Source organism: Eulemur rufifrons, chromosome 2 (assembly GCF_041146395.1).
Source record: "Eulemur rufifrons isolate Redbay chromosome 2, OSU_ERuf_1, whole genome shotgun sequence".
NCBI lineage: Eukaryota > Metazoa > Chordata > Mammalia > Primates > Lemuridae > Eulemur > Eulemur rufifrons.
This window is the reverse complement of record NC_090984.1, coordinates 59,966,083-59,983,023: the sequence shown is the minus strand read 5'-3', so window position 1 is coordinate 59,983,023 and position 16,941 is coordinate 59,966,083. Positions and strand designations below refer to the sequence as shown.

General features: G+C 50.3%; 1 gene segment (V, D, J or C); it reads right to left on the bottom strand.

Moving 5' to 3' along the window:
- Positions 1-2,939: 2,939 nt before the first annotated feature.
- LOC138393889 (T cell receptor alpha chain constant-like) overlaps positions 2,940-16,941 on the bottom strand; it is a 273,991-nt gene continuing 259,989 nt past the window's right edge. Inside the window, 4 exon segments of the C gene segment in view lie at positions 2,940-3,480; positions 4,175-4,282; positions 5,196-5,240; positions 6,775-7,032. Of these exon segments, the coding sequence occupies positions 4,176-4,282; positions 5,196-5,240; positions 6,775-7,032 (410 nt within the window).

Genomic DNA, 16,941 nt, shown 5'->3' with positions numbered 1-16,941 from the left:
CAGGGTTGGCCTGTGCTTAAGCCTTTTGGGACAGTAGGGCATCTGTCCGGAGAAATCCATTCTACGGCTGGCCTTGGTGACACAATCCCTGCTGGGACGTTGACCTTCCCTCTGTGAGGCTGGGTCCAGGCTGGCAGAGCTGCAGCTTGGCCGCTGCCCTGGCTCACTGGGGCTGGGGGGCTTCAGGGCTGGGCTCTTCATGACCATGTCTCCAGGTGTCCTCAGCCGTCTGTTCCCTCCGGGCTAAATAGTGCCCAGTTCATTGTAGCTGGGGGAACCGAGTGGCCCCACTGTGGCAACCCTAGGCCCAGTGCTGACCTTCCTAGTGGGGCAGGAACCCTTCCCCTGGGCCTCCCCGCAAGGCCACTTTGATTCCTGCTGACATCACGGGGGGGGGGTTGGGGGGCTGCAGACGTGAGGACAGAGTGGTCAAGTTGGATGGAGTCTCTGCCCTGACCCCCGGCACTTGCTCAGCCTCAGCCCACTTGCCCCTGGTCCAGCCCTTGACCTCAGCCCTAACTGCCTTTAAGTTTAACAGCCTCGCACATGAGGGATGGTTCTTGCTGAATTGAGGAACCCCTGGTGTTAGGTGGGAATTTCCCAGGTGGCGGAGCTGACCCTGCTCTGCAGATGGCCTCCTACCTGCCCAGGCCTTGTCACCCTGTGCCTCAGCTTAGGCGGGGCCTGGAAGCAGGAGGCCTTCCTCCTCCATGGGTGTGGGTGGGTCTCCAGCCCCGGCTGCATCACTCTCAGGTGGCCTTAGGGGACCAGTGACCACTGGGCCTTGCCATGAGAGGGCACTGGGCTGGCAGGACGCCACAGACCCCTGGAGGCCTCCTGTAGTCTGGATCTGCTCTGAGGTTCTTGGAGGGGTCTTCACTGCCTTCCAGGCTCCTGTCCCCTGCCCTAAGCCCCGTGTCCCTTCCGTCTCAGCCTCACTGCAGCCGACTCACAGGAGCAGACCCGCCTGGCCGGCCACCCACGCTTCCCTCCCTGGATCTTCTCTATGCAGAGCAAAGTGAATTGCCACTTCAGGAAAGAGAAGACAAACTAATTTGCCCTAAGTTTTTAATGGTTTTTAAAGTCTTGTTCTATTAACCCTCCCAGGGGCGTTTTCATTTAGAAAGGGGAAGAAAATGCTATAACGAAAAGAGCTCCCCAGTGGTGGAATCTCTGGCGTGTGTCAGGCTGAGAGGAGGCAGTTGGAGGCAGGAGGCCTCCCAGAGTCCCCCGCAGGGGGCAAGTCCAGTGCCATCCTCCTGTGTGTGAGGGGACGCTTTTGTGCTAGGAGTTCTTCTGAGACCTTTCCCTTTGGTGACCTTTAAAGGGATTGCGTTTAGGCTGGAGATGGGGCAGCTTAGCAGGACCCGGGATTCTGTGACTACCCTCAGTATGTGGGACGCTGACTCTTGGTTCTGTGGGGGTCACGGAATCAGAGATGCGAGGAGCTTGGGTAGCCTCCAGTCTGACCTGCCATTTCATAGGTGGTGACCCTGAAACTCATAGAGGGGAGGACATGCCCTAGGTCACCTATTAAAGCCGGTACAGGCTGAGTATCCCTAATTGGAAAATCTGAAATTAGAAATGCTCCAAAATCTGAATTTTTTTTTTAACTTTCATTTTCTTTTCTTATTTCAGCATATTGTGGGGGTACAAAAGTTTAGGTTACGTATATTGCCCTTGCCCCGCCGCCACCTCCCCCCCAGTCAGAGCTTCAAATGTGTCCATCCTCTAGACAGTGCGCATCGCACTCATCATGTATGTATACACCCATCCCCCCCCCATCCACATCTGCCTGACACCTGATCAATGTTATTCCTAAATGTGCTCTTAGGTGATGATCAGTGAAACCAATTTGATGGTGAGTACATGTGGTGCTTACGAAATCTGAAATTTTTTGAGTGCTGACATGACACTCAAAGGAAATGCTCCTTGGGGCATTTTGGATTCCTGATTTTCAGATTAGGGATGCTGAACTGGTAAGTATTACATTAATATGCCAAAATCTGAAAAGATTCAAAATCCAAACTACTGCTGGTCCCAGGCATTTCAGATAAGGGATTCTCAACCTGTAGGTGAACTATAAATGTACCTGGGGCTCGAACCCCCTCCCACTCCTGGGATTAGTAGGCACTCAGCTTTGGGTCCTGGTAGCGGTCGTTGCTAGGTGGGTGGCTGGGTGGTCCCTGAGGTACGTTCCCATCAGTGCCTGTGACCCTGGGGAGGAGTCCCAGGAGAGTGAGCAGTGTGCTGTGGATCCCAGGGAATCCCACCCCTTGTCTCCTAGGTGAGAGCTTGAGACATCTGCTCTCCTTGGCCAAGTCTCTGGGCCTGAGGGGAGAGAGCTCATCTCCCCTTTCCTCATTCTCACGTCCAGGATGGTGGAAGTGTGAAGTCCTGTTGGGCTCCCCACCTCCTCCCCACCCTGCTCCTAGACTGGGTACCTCAAGGCGCTGGGCATGGGGCTGGGACCCGGGCAGCAGAGCGGTAGGTGGTCCCCAGCCACGGATCTGTCAGGCAATGCAGTTTCACTGGGGATCCAGTGTGAGAGAAAAGGCAAAGGAAATGTTCCTGGAGGGCAGGAGACAGTGGGTGGCATTTTGGGGACACTTGCTGTGTGGTCCCGGCCTGCCAAATTTCAACTCCAGGTCACTACCACCCGTGTGTGGCCCCCCGCTGCGGGTGGTCCAGTGGTGTGGCATGAGGACAGCAGAGGAGGGGCCCAAGCTTTCAAGTGGGTTTTCCTGGCCCCCAGCACAGCCTGCTAAGTGGAGTTTCTTAGATGTTATTCCAAGAAGAGGCTGACTTATGCAGCTTGTTGAATTGGGCTCCCTGGACAGCATCGTGGACAAATGCCTTGGTTTCTCTCTGCCCAGCTCGAGATCACCAACAAGCAGAAAACGACCCCAGCCAAACCCAGTCAAATGGGAAACACCGTCTCTGCTCTTCCAATCACTTTTAATGAAGCCTTGGGCAGCAGGATATACACGGCACGGCTCAGATACACAGCATAGCAGGGCCTCGGTAATGAGATCATTTCCCCACATCTTGAGAAAAAGAGTAACATGTATTTCTTTATGAACACTATTAAAAAAATAAACTCTTCACAACACTGTCCAGGAGCTAGAGTCCGAGAGAGCCCCCCGGGGCTCCCCTTCAGCGGGACAGCAGAGGCAGTCTCCGGGGAGGACGGGGGTTTCTCCACAGCCGGGAGAGCTGCAGCAGCCCTGCCTCTGCCCTGGGTGTCAGGCGGTGACAAGCAGCAACACGGGACAGAGCACAGGGCAGCAGTTTGGCAGCTCCTCAGCAATCTTCATCACAGATTCGGGCAGGATCTTGTCTGTGGCATTGCCGGGGGGCCTGAGAGGTGGTGGGAGCCTTCTCCTCGGGGGCTGGGAGCACTCCCTCTGCGGGAGGAGGGAGAGGAGGGCGATGCGGAGCACGGAGCGAGGGAGCAGGGGCTCTTCTGGTCTTGCTGACCTGGGGTGAGGAAGCACAGAAGTCAGGCTGGATGCTGTGGAGGACGAGGGACGGACAGGGATGTGATGGGGATGGCTCTGTGTGGGGCTGCGTCCTGGAGTTCCAGGAGCAAGTGGTCCTGGAGTTCTTTTTGACGGCGGTGGGACGGGATGCAGTTGTCAGCAAGATGACCAGGTTCACTGGGGTGGGGGTCCTGGAGGCTCGAGCAGGATTAGGGGTGATATGAACGAGCATAATGACTTTTCTCTACTGCTCTGAGAGAGCCATGGTGGCACAGAGGACCTGAGGAAAGGACGTGGGGACCCTTTAGGTTACACTGTGGGAGGGCGGAGAGCATGTGGTGTGAACGAGTCTGGGCCCTGAGTTGCTCTTTTCTCCCCCCATTAGCTGTGTGGCCCTCGATGTTACTTGGCCTCTCTCTTCATTTCTATAACAGGGATAATATCGGTTCTTCATCCCTCCTAGGGGAGACACGGCTCAGCTGAGGTGGCTGAAATGAGTGTGTTTTGTCGTACAATGTTTCAGGCTACTGTTATTAATAAGAGGAACTTGTAACAGAAGGAGTAGAAGAGTGTGACGGGCCCAGGCTTAGGTCTTAAGAGCAAGACCCTGCAGGGAGGTTTGCCCTCAGAGCTGGGGATCCGCCTCGAGACCTGCACCCTGAACCCCGCTCCCAGCTTCGCTGCCCTCTCACCTCAGCTGGACCACAGCCGCAGCGTCATGAGCAGATTAAATCCAGCCACTTTGAGGAGGAGGATGCGGAGCCCGATCACTGACAGGTTTTGAAAGTTTAGGTTCATATCTGTAAAACCAAGAGGTCGCAGTGGTTAGGGGTGTGCACGCCTGAGGTCTGCACAGCCCTGCAGGATGCAACAAAGGCTTTCTCAAGGCAGAGTGGGTGGGTGGGGTGGGCTTCAGCTCCTGGACCTGCCTCTCCCGTTGAGCTTCGGTGCACATCTCTTTGCAAACGTATTTGTGCATTCCTCCGGGGTCAATGGTATTGTGTTTCAAAACAAAAACAGCACCTGGACTTGGCCCTTCTTTTATTTCTGAGCTCCTCTGGGGATGGGGTAGAGGTAGGTGCTCAGAACTTATCATCATAATGCTTTGGGTCTGGGCCCCTTCCATGAGCATCTAGTGGCCGAACCACAGGAGGGATGACTCAGGAAGAACAACTCAAATGGAAATGAGTATGTGCCCAGAGTAGGTGTCAGGGGAGGGGGTGTCCTTGAGAGGACACAGCCTATAGCCTGTGTGAGCTCTGTTGCTTTTCTCAAAAGAAGGCCAAACCTCTTGGGTATGGAGTGAACACGTCCTCAGGAGGAGGTTAGTTTAGGGCTACATCTAAGGGAGTCAGACATTGAATAGCTGGGCCACCCAGAAGCTCTCGCTGGCTCTGCTGCCTGTGGAACTATTGCTGGGAATACAGAAGCCTAGCAGTGAGTCACTGGTCTAGCGGAACTCGACACTCATTCTCAAAGTACTGAGAACTTAGAAAAGAAACTTAGTACTTAGAAAAGAAAGTTAGAGATGCTGACAGGGATTCAAGCAAGACCCCAGGCAGCTCTGAGCAGGTCTCCACCTGCTGTTCCCATTCCTCATAACTGTGTTCCCACATCCACTAATTCCTCCCACCCCCCACTACCCTGTCTGGGTTATTGTGGGTTCACTGCCTCCCCAACCCTGTTCAAAGCTAGGCTAGACTCCTCTCTTACCTGTTTCAAAGCTTTTCTGTACCAACTTGGCATCACAGGGAAATTCTAAAAGGAGAAAAAAGAAATTTTCTTAGCTTCTAGAGCACATGGACTCTCCCGCCCCAGACCCCCTCGTTGTTGGGCAGGTGAACGTCCACAGCCTTTCCAAACTTCCCGTGGAGAGATCTGGAGGGAACATACAGCGTGTGGGCACCTGCTGGGGAGAGCCGCTGCCCCTGGCAGGACCAGCCCTCTGGCTTCTGGGCACCATTTTACTTACAACACAGGTTGGTTGTGCAAAGTACACGTTACGTGACACAGGCCACAGGGAACTATCACACATAGACCCTGCTCTTGGGCAGTTTCAGTCTGGAGTCCAATAGGGGCAGTGAAATAAACACACAGTGACAAGGGCCATAAAGGTGTAGACATTTTCATGTGTTCCAAAAAGTTTTTATCCCTGCATCCCCAGTTTGTTCCTTTGCTGCATCCCTAGTTTGTTCCATTTCAGTAAATGGTGCTACCATTGACTCAGCTGCTCAGGCATAAAACCCAGTCACCTTCTCTGATCCCCTCTTTTCCTTCTCACCCCTGCAAGGTTCGTCTTTGAAACCCAGTGGTGTTGGCCAACTCCCTGCCAGCACCCGGCCTGGGCCTCCATCATCTCACTGCAATCACTCCCTTTCTGCTTCTACTCTTGGCCTACAACCCATTCTCCACACAGCAGTCAGGCCGATCTTTAAAAAAGAAAATTAGGTGTCCCTCCCTGCTTGAAGCCAATCAACAGCTTCCCAGTATACTTAGAATAGTATCTGCCCTGATGGCCTTCATGGCCCAGGGACCTGGCCCTGCTGACTTCAGCAAGCTCGTTCCTACTGTTCCTCCCCATTCTCATTACACCCCTGTCTCAGGCTTCCACAGGGTTTTCTCTCTGTCCTTGGCTTGGCCGGTACCTTCAAATAGCTTTTCCTCAGCTTTTCCCTGACTTCTGTCCTGAAGGTAGCTGTTTCCTCAACCCCAAGTTAATGCAAACGTTACAGTCTGAAGTTTCTTTGATTTTCCCCTGCGGATGGATGGGCTCCCCCAACTAGAGTAGAGAGGTCTGCCTGCGGAAGCTCGGCTGGGGCTTTGCTCCTCCACTCCAGCACCTGGTACCTTCACATACGGGCACAGTCAACGGTTGTTGAATGGATGAGTGAATGAGCCAGGTTAGGAGCAGGGGAAGGTATTTTGGCAGACAGAGAGAAAGGAGGGGAGGCATCTTGGAGAAGGGCATTTGAACGGGGCCTGGTGGAGCAGGAAGGGGCAAACAGCCCAAGACAAGGTGGGAAGATGAGAGGTCAGAGCAGGGAGACTGAAGCTGGGCCAGTGCTCTCTCCTGTCACCTGTCCATCTGCTTTTTGCTCAGGACATTCTGTGAACTGCCAGGGCAGGGCTCATTGTTCCTTAGTAAACAGAGTGTGGGGGCTTTGCTGACAATTGATGAGGCTGAAACCGCCAATCAGAGCAGCTTTTAACACCATTGACCTGAGCTCTGGGCAGAACCAGGCATCTCCTGCAGCAAGGAAACAGCTTAAAAAGGCATCAAGGCTGCACTCACCTGAGTTGGAATAGACTTTCTCCTCCCTGAAGGTGTCTGCACATGCAAAATCAGTTTTGTTGCTCCAGGCCAAGGCTCCATTGCTCTTGGAATCCATGGACCTCATGTCCAGCACAGTTTTGCCTGAGACGAACACATCAGATTCCTTGACTTGGGACACATTCGGTTCAGAAGCATAATCAGTGAATAGGCAGATGGAGGTGTTCCCGAATTTAGAGTCTTTCAGCTGGTACACGGCGGGGTCCGGGTCCGTGATATCTGTGGGCCAAGAGGACCAAGGTCAGGAGATGCTCTTGTTTCCCTCTTTGCCCCAACCCAGTCCAGTTGCCAGTGATGAACAGAGCGGGGCCCTGTGGGGCTGGCAAGTCAGGGGCTCAGGCTTTATATGGGAAATAACATTTTAGAAACCAGCTGTTAACAACGGACTGGGACTCAGGGACAGGCACAAGCCATCAGTCCCCGCCAAGAGGCCAGGCTCACACTGAACGTTCTCTGCCAGGCCCTGCCTGCCAGTCAAGGAAACCAGAAATGCAGGGCTATGTAATGATATTGCTTATTCTATAATACTTAATAGGAACATCTTCAAAACCTCAGCAAGCCTAGTAAACAACACAGCTCTGGCAGGGCAAAGGCAAGAAAAAAGGCCCAGCAACACAAACCATACGTCTTGGAACCTGGAGTGGCCTCCTCCACTTGGGCCGGGCATTGGCTAGAATTGGAGGTTTCTAACATGCTGGCATTAAGGTGGAACACCTATTGCATTGCCGGGAGATTTCTCTCTCATTGATAAAAGTTTTGGACTACAAATCCGAACACCTGTGTCCAAGGCCCGGCTCTACCAAAGAGTAATCCAGTAAATACTAGATATATCAGCTTGTGAAGTCTCAGGAACTTCATGTGTACGATGAAGATGTTGCATCATCCACCTTCCTAACCAGGCTACTCTGAGAAACAAATGAGAGTTTCTTCACAGAAACATCTATTTAATAAACTGTAAAGTACTGAACAAAGGTTAGTAGTTAGAGCTCCGGACGCTGCCAGGGTATTGCCATGAAAAAGTGCTGCTGAGTAACACGGAGTCACAGTTTCTACTCTGCAGCCCCAGGAAGCAGGAGCTGCTGGAAGCATTTCCTTAGTGCTGAGACTCATTCTTTAGTACTTCCGTAGGATTCTGTGTTTTTAATGTGACTTTCATTGTTTATTCTTTCCAACCTCCTGCCTTTAGAGGAGGAAGCAGAGGCTTGCCGGGAGGATTAGCACATTGGGGCCACCCAGAGAGTTTCCAGCAGGGTTGGGATTAGAACTTCCTGCCCCTGTGGTTCTCTGCTCCCAGAGCTCCTCATACGTGAACAAGGTTTCTCAGACCCGTGGTGCACCCCACTTGCTGAGCCAGCCAGGGTGGCCTTGGCCATGCAGACATCCAGCTGGATGAAAACCAAAGAACACAGCCCTCGGCATGTCCTTGGGATGCCAATGAAGGCAGAGCTGCCTGCAGTGTGGGCTGGATCCGGAGCTGCAGAGCAGGCCGTAGGCTCCGTGGTCAGGTGGGGGAGACACCAGAGCTCTGGCCGGGAAGGATTCTGCCTACTCCCTTCCAACCTCCACATACCTGTGCGGCCTGACATCGCTGTGGGTTAAGGCCCTGAGGCATAGTTTCTTTACTGGGAGGGGAGAGACAGGGTTAGCTCTGCTGACACATCCCAGTGGGTTGTCAGTCTTCAGTGGGGGTCTTGAGTAGGAATGCGGGGACGTGGAAGAGTGTGGAAGCGCTGAGAGAGTGTGGCCTTGAGGGTGAGGCAGTGGATCAGGTGCTGCAGGACAGAGTCTGGCTTTAGAGGGGAAAGAGGGTTGCTGTGGGGGCCAGCGGCCCAGCTTTGAGTCCTGGTTATACATCCACTCAAGCCTTGGGGCCAGCGGGTGTCAGACTGGAGAGGGTCTAGACCACCCTGTCCAACATGATAGTCTCTAGCTACATGTGGCTATTTAATTGAAAATTAACCAAGACTAAATGCAACTTAGAATTCAATTAAAAATGAAAACTTCATTTCAGTAGCCACGTGCAGCTGGTGGCCACTGTATTGGACAGTGCTGGTTGACAGAACATCCCCATCGTCACAGACAGTTCCGTTGGGCAGCGCTGGTCCAGAAAACGCCATGCCATACTCACAACGTGAGATTTTGAGGAATGGCAACAGGAGCTGAGTTAGAGGCACTTAATATTTTTTAGTCCCCTGTTACTTTCGTCCCCATATACCTTTAGTGCAACCGTATCTTGTCTGAAAATAAGAAGTGAGCCATTTTTAATTTGGAGGTCTTTAGGGGTGCATATGCCAGAGCCCCATGGGGAGAGACATCCTATTCCACCCTACTAAGAAAAACACATCCTACCCCTGATGCTATCAGAAGGTAGCCTTAGCAAGACCGATTGATTTTTCAGTGTGGAAGTTCAGCTATTCTAGACCCTAAGCTGTCATTTTAATTCAAAACTAACTGCAGAAGCACATGTCAGAATGCTCCCGTACTTCAGATCCCCAAGGGCGCAGCAGTGATTGAAAACTCCTTTGCCAATAAATCTGTGCTCTGTAGTTAAGCGCTGGGAACCCAGAAATGAGAGTGAGTGACACTGACTCCGAGTCCCACTGAGGCTCTGCAGGGCGTCGGAAGCAGCAAGCATGGGCAGACTCACCGGGGGTAATGGCAACTCTGGTTCCTTTGCCAAATTGCAACTGGGAGGCAACACCTGCATCCCACTCCCAAAGTCTCCATTACAGAAACCCCTAGGTTTCTCCTCCTCTTAGGCTTGGGGTAACCCCCCTTTGAGCTCACTCAGGAAGGAGGGAGAGGGGAGGCCCCTGCATCACAGCTGGTTCCTCTCACCTTCACATCTGGTCTGCACTTCTCAACTGGATTCTCAGCTTCCCAGTGGCTGTATTCTCCTGAATGCGCTAGTATTCCTTTTCTCCATTGTCTAAGAAGACACCTTCTTTCCCATGCTCTCCATCCAACTTTATTATTAGACGTGTTTACTTAGGACAAAATGCATATGCCTTGTTCATTCCCAAGATCACACCTTCTTTCTTGTTGTCCTTATGCCTGGAACTCCCCCCTTTTCCCTTTCTGTGCTCCTATAGATCTTACCCATCCTTCAGGGCTCAAATAATCCTTCATACTGCATAAAACTTTCTCCATCTAGGCCAGCTTTGCAGCTGGGACCCTATCCCTCTGAATCTCTATTGTGCTCATCGACATCGTCAATCGGTTCATACTAAAATAGCTTTCAGTTTGCTTAATTTACAATAGCTCTGTACCTTTGGCTATTTGGGGATAGGTCAGGCATCTGTCTTAGGCTTCCTACTCAGTGTAACATTTTATAGAGTGATAGCCACATAGGAGGCATTTAAAAATACCTTCTGAATGATTAAAGTCAAATTTTAATGTATTTGACTTAGAGAAACACAAATATTCAAGATTGATAGTGATGCATTTTCCCTTCCCAGGCCTCTGTAAAACAATTAGTTATAACATCCACAGTTAGCCTCACCATAGTAGTAACTAATATCCCTGGACAAGGAATTAATGACACTGGCCCATGGGGTTGCAAACGGTGCCACTTGGGATGACTCACCAGTTATGATGGACACTTGGGTCCCTTTCCCAAATATGAGTTTACCAGTCATTCCTCCAGTATTCACACCGCAGGTGACACCATTACAGAAACTCCTGGGACCTACGACTTACATAGGAGAAGCACTTCTCTCCTATTTAAGGACAGGAGAATCACATTCCTAAGAGTTAGACCTGCTCTTTTGTATTGAAATTTTGTCTCTGGTACGTACAGTCTTTTTCCTCCTGCCCCCTTCTGCTGTGGTTCCCTGGGCTGAGGCTGTGATTTCATGTGATTTTGATAAACCAAGAATCCAGTAGAACAAAAACCCCCGTTCAGGGCAGAAGTATCTTGGATACTCTCGTGGAAGGTGCAGGACGACTTACACATCACCTGCCTTGTGACTCCTAAAGTCTCAGCCTAAGGACAATGTCTCCAGAGCACTGAATGCTGGATGGAGGATTTTCTGGGAATGAGTAGAAAGAAACATTTGGGATCCTACAGAGGAAAATACCTGGGCTCAAGTCAGCATCTTGGACAAAGGAAAAATAGTTGTCAACGTCCACACTTGTCCCACTCTACTTACTTGGCTGGATGCTCAGTCTGGTCCCTGATCCAAAGATTAGCTTGGAGCCACTGCCGTACCCCCACCGCGGGTAAGGTCTTTGCGATAACCTTCCTGAGGCCAATCTGCTGAACCCCCTTGGGTCTCAGAGCACCAATCTAAAATTCTCACTGGGTCTTTGTTTCTTAGATCTCCTATTTCCGAAGGAAACTATTCCCCTTTCTTTTTATGGTAATGTAAACTTTAGTATAGCAAAGCCTCAATGATGATAATTATCATAGTAGTATTTTAGAAAAGCTACTACTTATTGAGTACTTTTTATATTCTGGGCATTATCTCATATGATTATGATGTTATGATGTTATTGTCATTTTGCTGCGGAGAAAGTGAAGACTTTATTGAATATAGCTGCTGAGGGTAGAGCCAGAATTTCCCCCAGGTCTGTGGGCCTCCCTCTGCATTGCTGCCTCCACACCTTGTTACTTCATGTGGTTTACTTGCCATTCAGATAGGGGTCTGGGTCACTTTTACCCTTAGGAGAGGGTTCTAAACTGCTAGACTCCAGAGAGGAAGATTCTTTGAGCAGGTATCCCCGTGCCATGCTCATTAGACAATCCAGGGAATTTAGCTACCTGCTGCAATAAAACAGAATTTGTGTTTGCCATTAACTCATCTCTTCCCCCAAGGGCACTTAGCTAATTTCCTGAGTGCTCAGATTATCCGGTGCTGATATTATCGGCTTCGCTTGAAAGCACCGAGTATCTGGAACTCTTTTTAGGTTTCTGTAAATTATTCTGGTCAGATTTTCATTTACTCAATTGGCTCTTGGCACTTCTGTCTTTAATATGAGAAATGGGAACATTTTAAGTCACCAAGAGAACTTGTAGAAAGGGAAAACGAGTGCTTCCTGTATCCCCAGGTCTGCTATAAATCATTGCCTGTTTTCTCACAGACAAGTTCTTGGTTTTTCTTGCCCTGGTCATTTGTGTGGTCATACTCACGTGGGTACACGGCCAGTCTGGTGCCTGCTCCAAAAATCAGCTTATTGATGCCACTAGATGCCACACAATAGGAGGGTGCTTTACAAGAACTCTAACCTGGGAGTGACCAGCCTGGCTGGGGCTCTCCACTACCTGTCTCTGATTTCTGGGCTCCCCCATGTCAAACTTTCTCCGACAAGAGAGAAAATTCTTACCACCCCCGTGTCTTAATTCCTCCTACCCACCCTGCAGGCACAATCAGGAGCCTCATTGATGCTGATTATTTCTTTCTAATTGTCACAAAATAGCTTCGTTTTATTTTGGCAATTGCTGGCCACCGAGGCAGCTGTGCAGCAAATGCTCCTGCCACTGCTGGGAACAGCTCCAGGGCAGAAGTGGATGCAGTCGAGGTGCAGGGTCCGCACCGCCCTAACACTCTGCAGGGTTTACCTACTACGAACAAGGGCAACTTGAAAGCCTTTCCTAATTGTGAATTTTTGGTCGTCTTTCTGCACATCTCCCTAACACACCTTGGAGCTATACGTTTCAACGATGATTCTGGTCCTAATGAAGAAAAATTTCCTTAGAACAACTATTTCCTGGGTGGTCTCTCAAGCGGAGACATAGACTTCATATATTTATCATCAGATCTCTTTCCTTTTTGCTGCTAAAACTCATTTGTGCTGCTTCCCTATCACAGATATTATAATCCTTTTGCTTCTGAACTCTGGTTCTTGAGAAGTATGAGAGATTTCAGGCTTTCTAAATCCAGCCTGAACCCATGGCAGGGAAGAGGCTTTGGTGAAGCACACAAAGAACAGATAAATACAGCGGCACTCTTCCCCAGAGAGATGGGCTTCCTCCCACCCACGTGCATTTGGATGGATTCTGTAATTTCCCAGTTTTGAGTCTAATTACGCTCTCTATTGAAGAATACTTGTTAATGTCTAAACCAATATGTTTTATACAGTAATTCCCCTCCACCCAAGCCTTCCCCAACTCTCCTAGCCAGAAGACATCTTTTTCACAATCATTTATTTGGTGACATCTATGTGCCAGGCATTGTGCTGAGTTGTAGGGATGTGAGGATGAAGGAGAGAGGGTCCTGTACTCACTCACCAAGCTTAAGGTGCTGGAGGAGGCATATATGTACCAGGCAACTAGGATAGGAGGTTAAGCACGCCTTCCATCATGCTCTCATTATAACTTGTATGTACTGCCACTGTAACATGGTGTCACTGGGCTGTAAGTGTCTGTTTACACCCTGAACTCCCGGATGGCAGAGGCTCTACATTTTACTCTCTTCCCTCCCTCTGTCTCTCCCTTCCTTCTTTCTTCTCTCCCTCCTTTCCTTCCTTCCATCTCTCCTTTCTCTTTTTGCCTTCCCTCCTTTCCTCGGCTTCCTTTCCTTCCTTACAGCTGGCATAGTGCTTGGAATAAAATAGTTGCTCAATAAATATTTATCGAATGCATCAATCTTTTAAATATTTTATTTCATTTCTAATGCAGTCCTGCTACCTTCTTTTCTTAGGACTATTTCATTTCTTCTTTAACTTCTGTATGCTTCCATTTTCAAAACTTTTTATTATTTTTATGGCATTATTTAGGTTTTAAGTTTTTCCCATATCTCTCAATTGGACACGGAATTTTGTGAGTGTGTCCAATGCCCAGAGTCTTTGGGAAGTGTAATTCATCACCTTTCATGAAAACCAAATGGTAACAAAAATAAATCTTTTGGCACAGTCACAATTTCTTTTCTGATAAAGATCTTTTGTCTCAAGGGAATCTAAAAACAGCAAAAGAGTCTGTCTCTGTAATGATGAAAAGGCCAATTCCCCCTGGCAATAACAACTATTAGAAAACAAACTACTATTAAGCTAGTGGCTGGGAATTCAAATTTCAAGACATTCAAGCCTCAAAAAGAAATATGAAAAATTAGTTCAGGTAGTACAGATTCATCATCTAAGAAAGCAGAGTAGGGACTTTCTGTGTCTTTGGCCAGAGACTAAGTTCAGGCACTTACTTGGCTGCACTTGGAGTCTTGTTCCACTCCCGAAAGTAAGTGTTCTGCCGCTTGTGTCCCCACTCTGCTACAGTGCAGTGCAAATACCTGCCCTGCCACCTGGGCAGCTGTCCCCGGCGCCTCACACGCTCACGGCCTTCTCTCTTAGAGAACAAAGCTTCTAAACCTGTTCCATGATTCTGATGATAAATTTCTCCTTCCATGTAACTTTAGGCCCAATACACAGTCCCCATAAGTCCTCCTTTTCTCCCTGCCATACCTGCATCCTGCCAACCCAGTCCAGTGACTTTACTGAGCTCTTCAGAAACGCTGAGTCACCATGTCATGGCCACTATGGTAAGAAGGCTCAGGACAGGCAAACAAAGGACCAAACAGGTGGCCTCTTAGGCGTGGGGTCTTCCGTCACCGAGCACAGGAGGCATGGTAGTAGCAGTGTAGTGGCATTAAATAAGGCCCTAGCATTAAATAGATTTGTGTTAAACTCTAGCTCTGTTATTCCTAGCTGTATCATCTTGGGCAAGTTACTTACTCCAACCCGCTGTTTCCTTGTCTGTAAAATGGGCATAATACCAGCCACCTATCATTATGATGGACGTGAGCACTGAACGAGAACTTGTATGACGAACAGAGTATGGTCACCGGCACACGTCAGGCACTGAGTAAACAGTAGGTTGTGACAGGACGATTCCCAGCCTTGCTCTATGCTGGGGGGAAGGACGAGGCTTCTTGCAGCCAGAGGAGGCCCATCCCTGCCCCACCCGCTGCAGCACCCCCCGGCCTCGCTAGCACTCTGGCTGGCGTGCTGTAATCCGGGGGAAGATATCTCACGGATCTGAGGGCCGGTGGTAACAGAGTCTCAGCCGTAGGGCTGAGGGGCAGGGTAGACCCCTGGCTGCCAAGAAGAAAGTTCTGTTTCAGAAACCTAACAAAGAGTGAAGTCTTTTCTCAAAACTTGGGGATTTATCCTCTGAAAACATTATGCAAAACCCTCGTCCAGCACAGCCTCAATCATGTCATTAGAGCTGACACACTGATAGTTACTCCCCGGCAACAGAGGACTCCTTTAACGAGAGAGCAGACACACTGCAGACTCACTGTCGTGATATCCTTCCTAACACAGTCTGTCGACAACACTTCCCTGATCATTTCTAGGACACTCTAGGATGAACAATGTGGCTCGTCCCTCTTCCAAATGTAAGTTGGTGGTTTCCTCCTGATGCACACAGCGAGGAAAGCCTTTGGTAAAACCTGTCTCATGTGACCGTCCACTACCAATGGCACCAGTGGTGTTGGGCTGACAATCCTGGGAAACACAGGCCAATGCTCCCAGGGTGGCACCACTGTCTGCAGAGCCCCCGAGTCCTGGCGCCCAGGGGCAGGGGGCGAGCGGGCAGGATGCAGGCCCTTCCTGAGATTTGTGCTTTTGTCCTTTCCTCTTTACTCCCTGGAATTAGGCCAACACTTCCAAAGCCCTTTGACTCCTGTATTTCTAATGACCTTGACTCAGACAGGGAGCTGCCTGCGTGAAACTCTAGGACTGCCGAGAAAAAAGTCACAATAATTTCCATAAAATTTTTGAAAGATGAGAAGAAATCAGAGGCCAGGCTGCCTACTTCAGAGGCGTGAAAGCCGAGGCTCAGGGAGGTCATGGCCTGGGCCGCAGACCTGGGCTGAGGCGGAAACTCAGCCTTGGGTTCCCAGGCCCCACGAGCGCTGCTGGCACTCGGCTTTTCTCACCCTGGGTTTGAGGGTCACTTAGCAGGGAGCTGCATGGCTCCACTGGACTCGAGCGGGAGTGAGGGGCTGGGGCCCTGACGCCGCTCTGCACTGACCGTCAGCACGGCCTTGGATAGACGTTAGACCCTGGGCCTCAGGCTCCCCTGTAACACGAGCAAGATGTCTCACTTCTGTGATCCTCTGTCCAGCTCGAAACCCAGCCTCAGGGAAGGGTAGGGACAGCTTTACACAGAGAATGGGAGTGTGGTCAGTGGAGATACCAGGAGAAGGGGAGGGAACAAACCAGGGGCAGGCAAGGATTTGGGGCAGTGACCATCTAGGATCCTTAGGTGTGGCATTGATGAATGGCACGTCCTCCCCCACTCCCAGGGAAATATGATAAGAGGATGTCCAGCGCCAGGGTGGGGACAAGGCCGGGTGGGGTGGAGGGGCCATTTGTGCAGGAGGATTCCAGTTCACTTACTTGGTATGACCACCACTTGGGTCCCCTTCCCAAAAGTGAGTCTGTTGTTCCCATAGTCACACCCTGGGTTAGTGTATTACAAAAACGTCCTGGTTTTGCCCACCCTCTCATGGAGGACACATACCCTTCACAGTAGCTCTAGGATCTGGAAACCCTGCAAGGCTGATCCTAAACTTCTCCCCGCAGCGTGTGGTATGAGGACTCGAGGGAGTCCCCCATTGGGTGGACACAGCACCACCTCCCAGAGCTGTCCCCAGCCTTCATTTTCCTTATCATGGCTGCCAACAAACGTAGCTTCTGGGTATACTCCTCTGGGAAATACAGCATCTTTACAAAACTTTGTGAAAAACACTGCCTCCTACGTAGGCTGGGTAGGTGTGAGTATTTCTAAAGATACCAGGGAGCGGGCGGGCATTTTCCCACTTCATCTGCCATCCTTGCAAAGAAGCACCATTTTGCATATGGGGACACATGCAAAAACGTATTTCTCACTTTGCCAGAAAGAGTAGGAGCAAGAGCATTTCCAGCACACTGTTCTGGGGCACATGCTACAAACATGTCTCGGCGTGACTCAGAGTCACCGCGTCCTCTCGGGGCTGAGCGAGAGTCCTGGGTGACTCACGCCTGACTCATTTCTGTTTCTGTTCTCACCTCGCTAAGGATGCTAACTGCCAACGGGGCTTTTTGTCCTCAAGAAAGTCAAACATTTCAGCACAGAACAGACTCGAATCCTTTTCCAGAAACATATGGGGTAGAATCGTGCTTGTCCTCTGCCAGGGAATGGGGTCTGTTGTT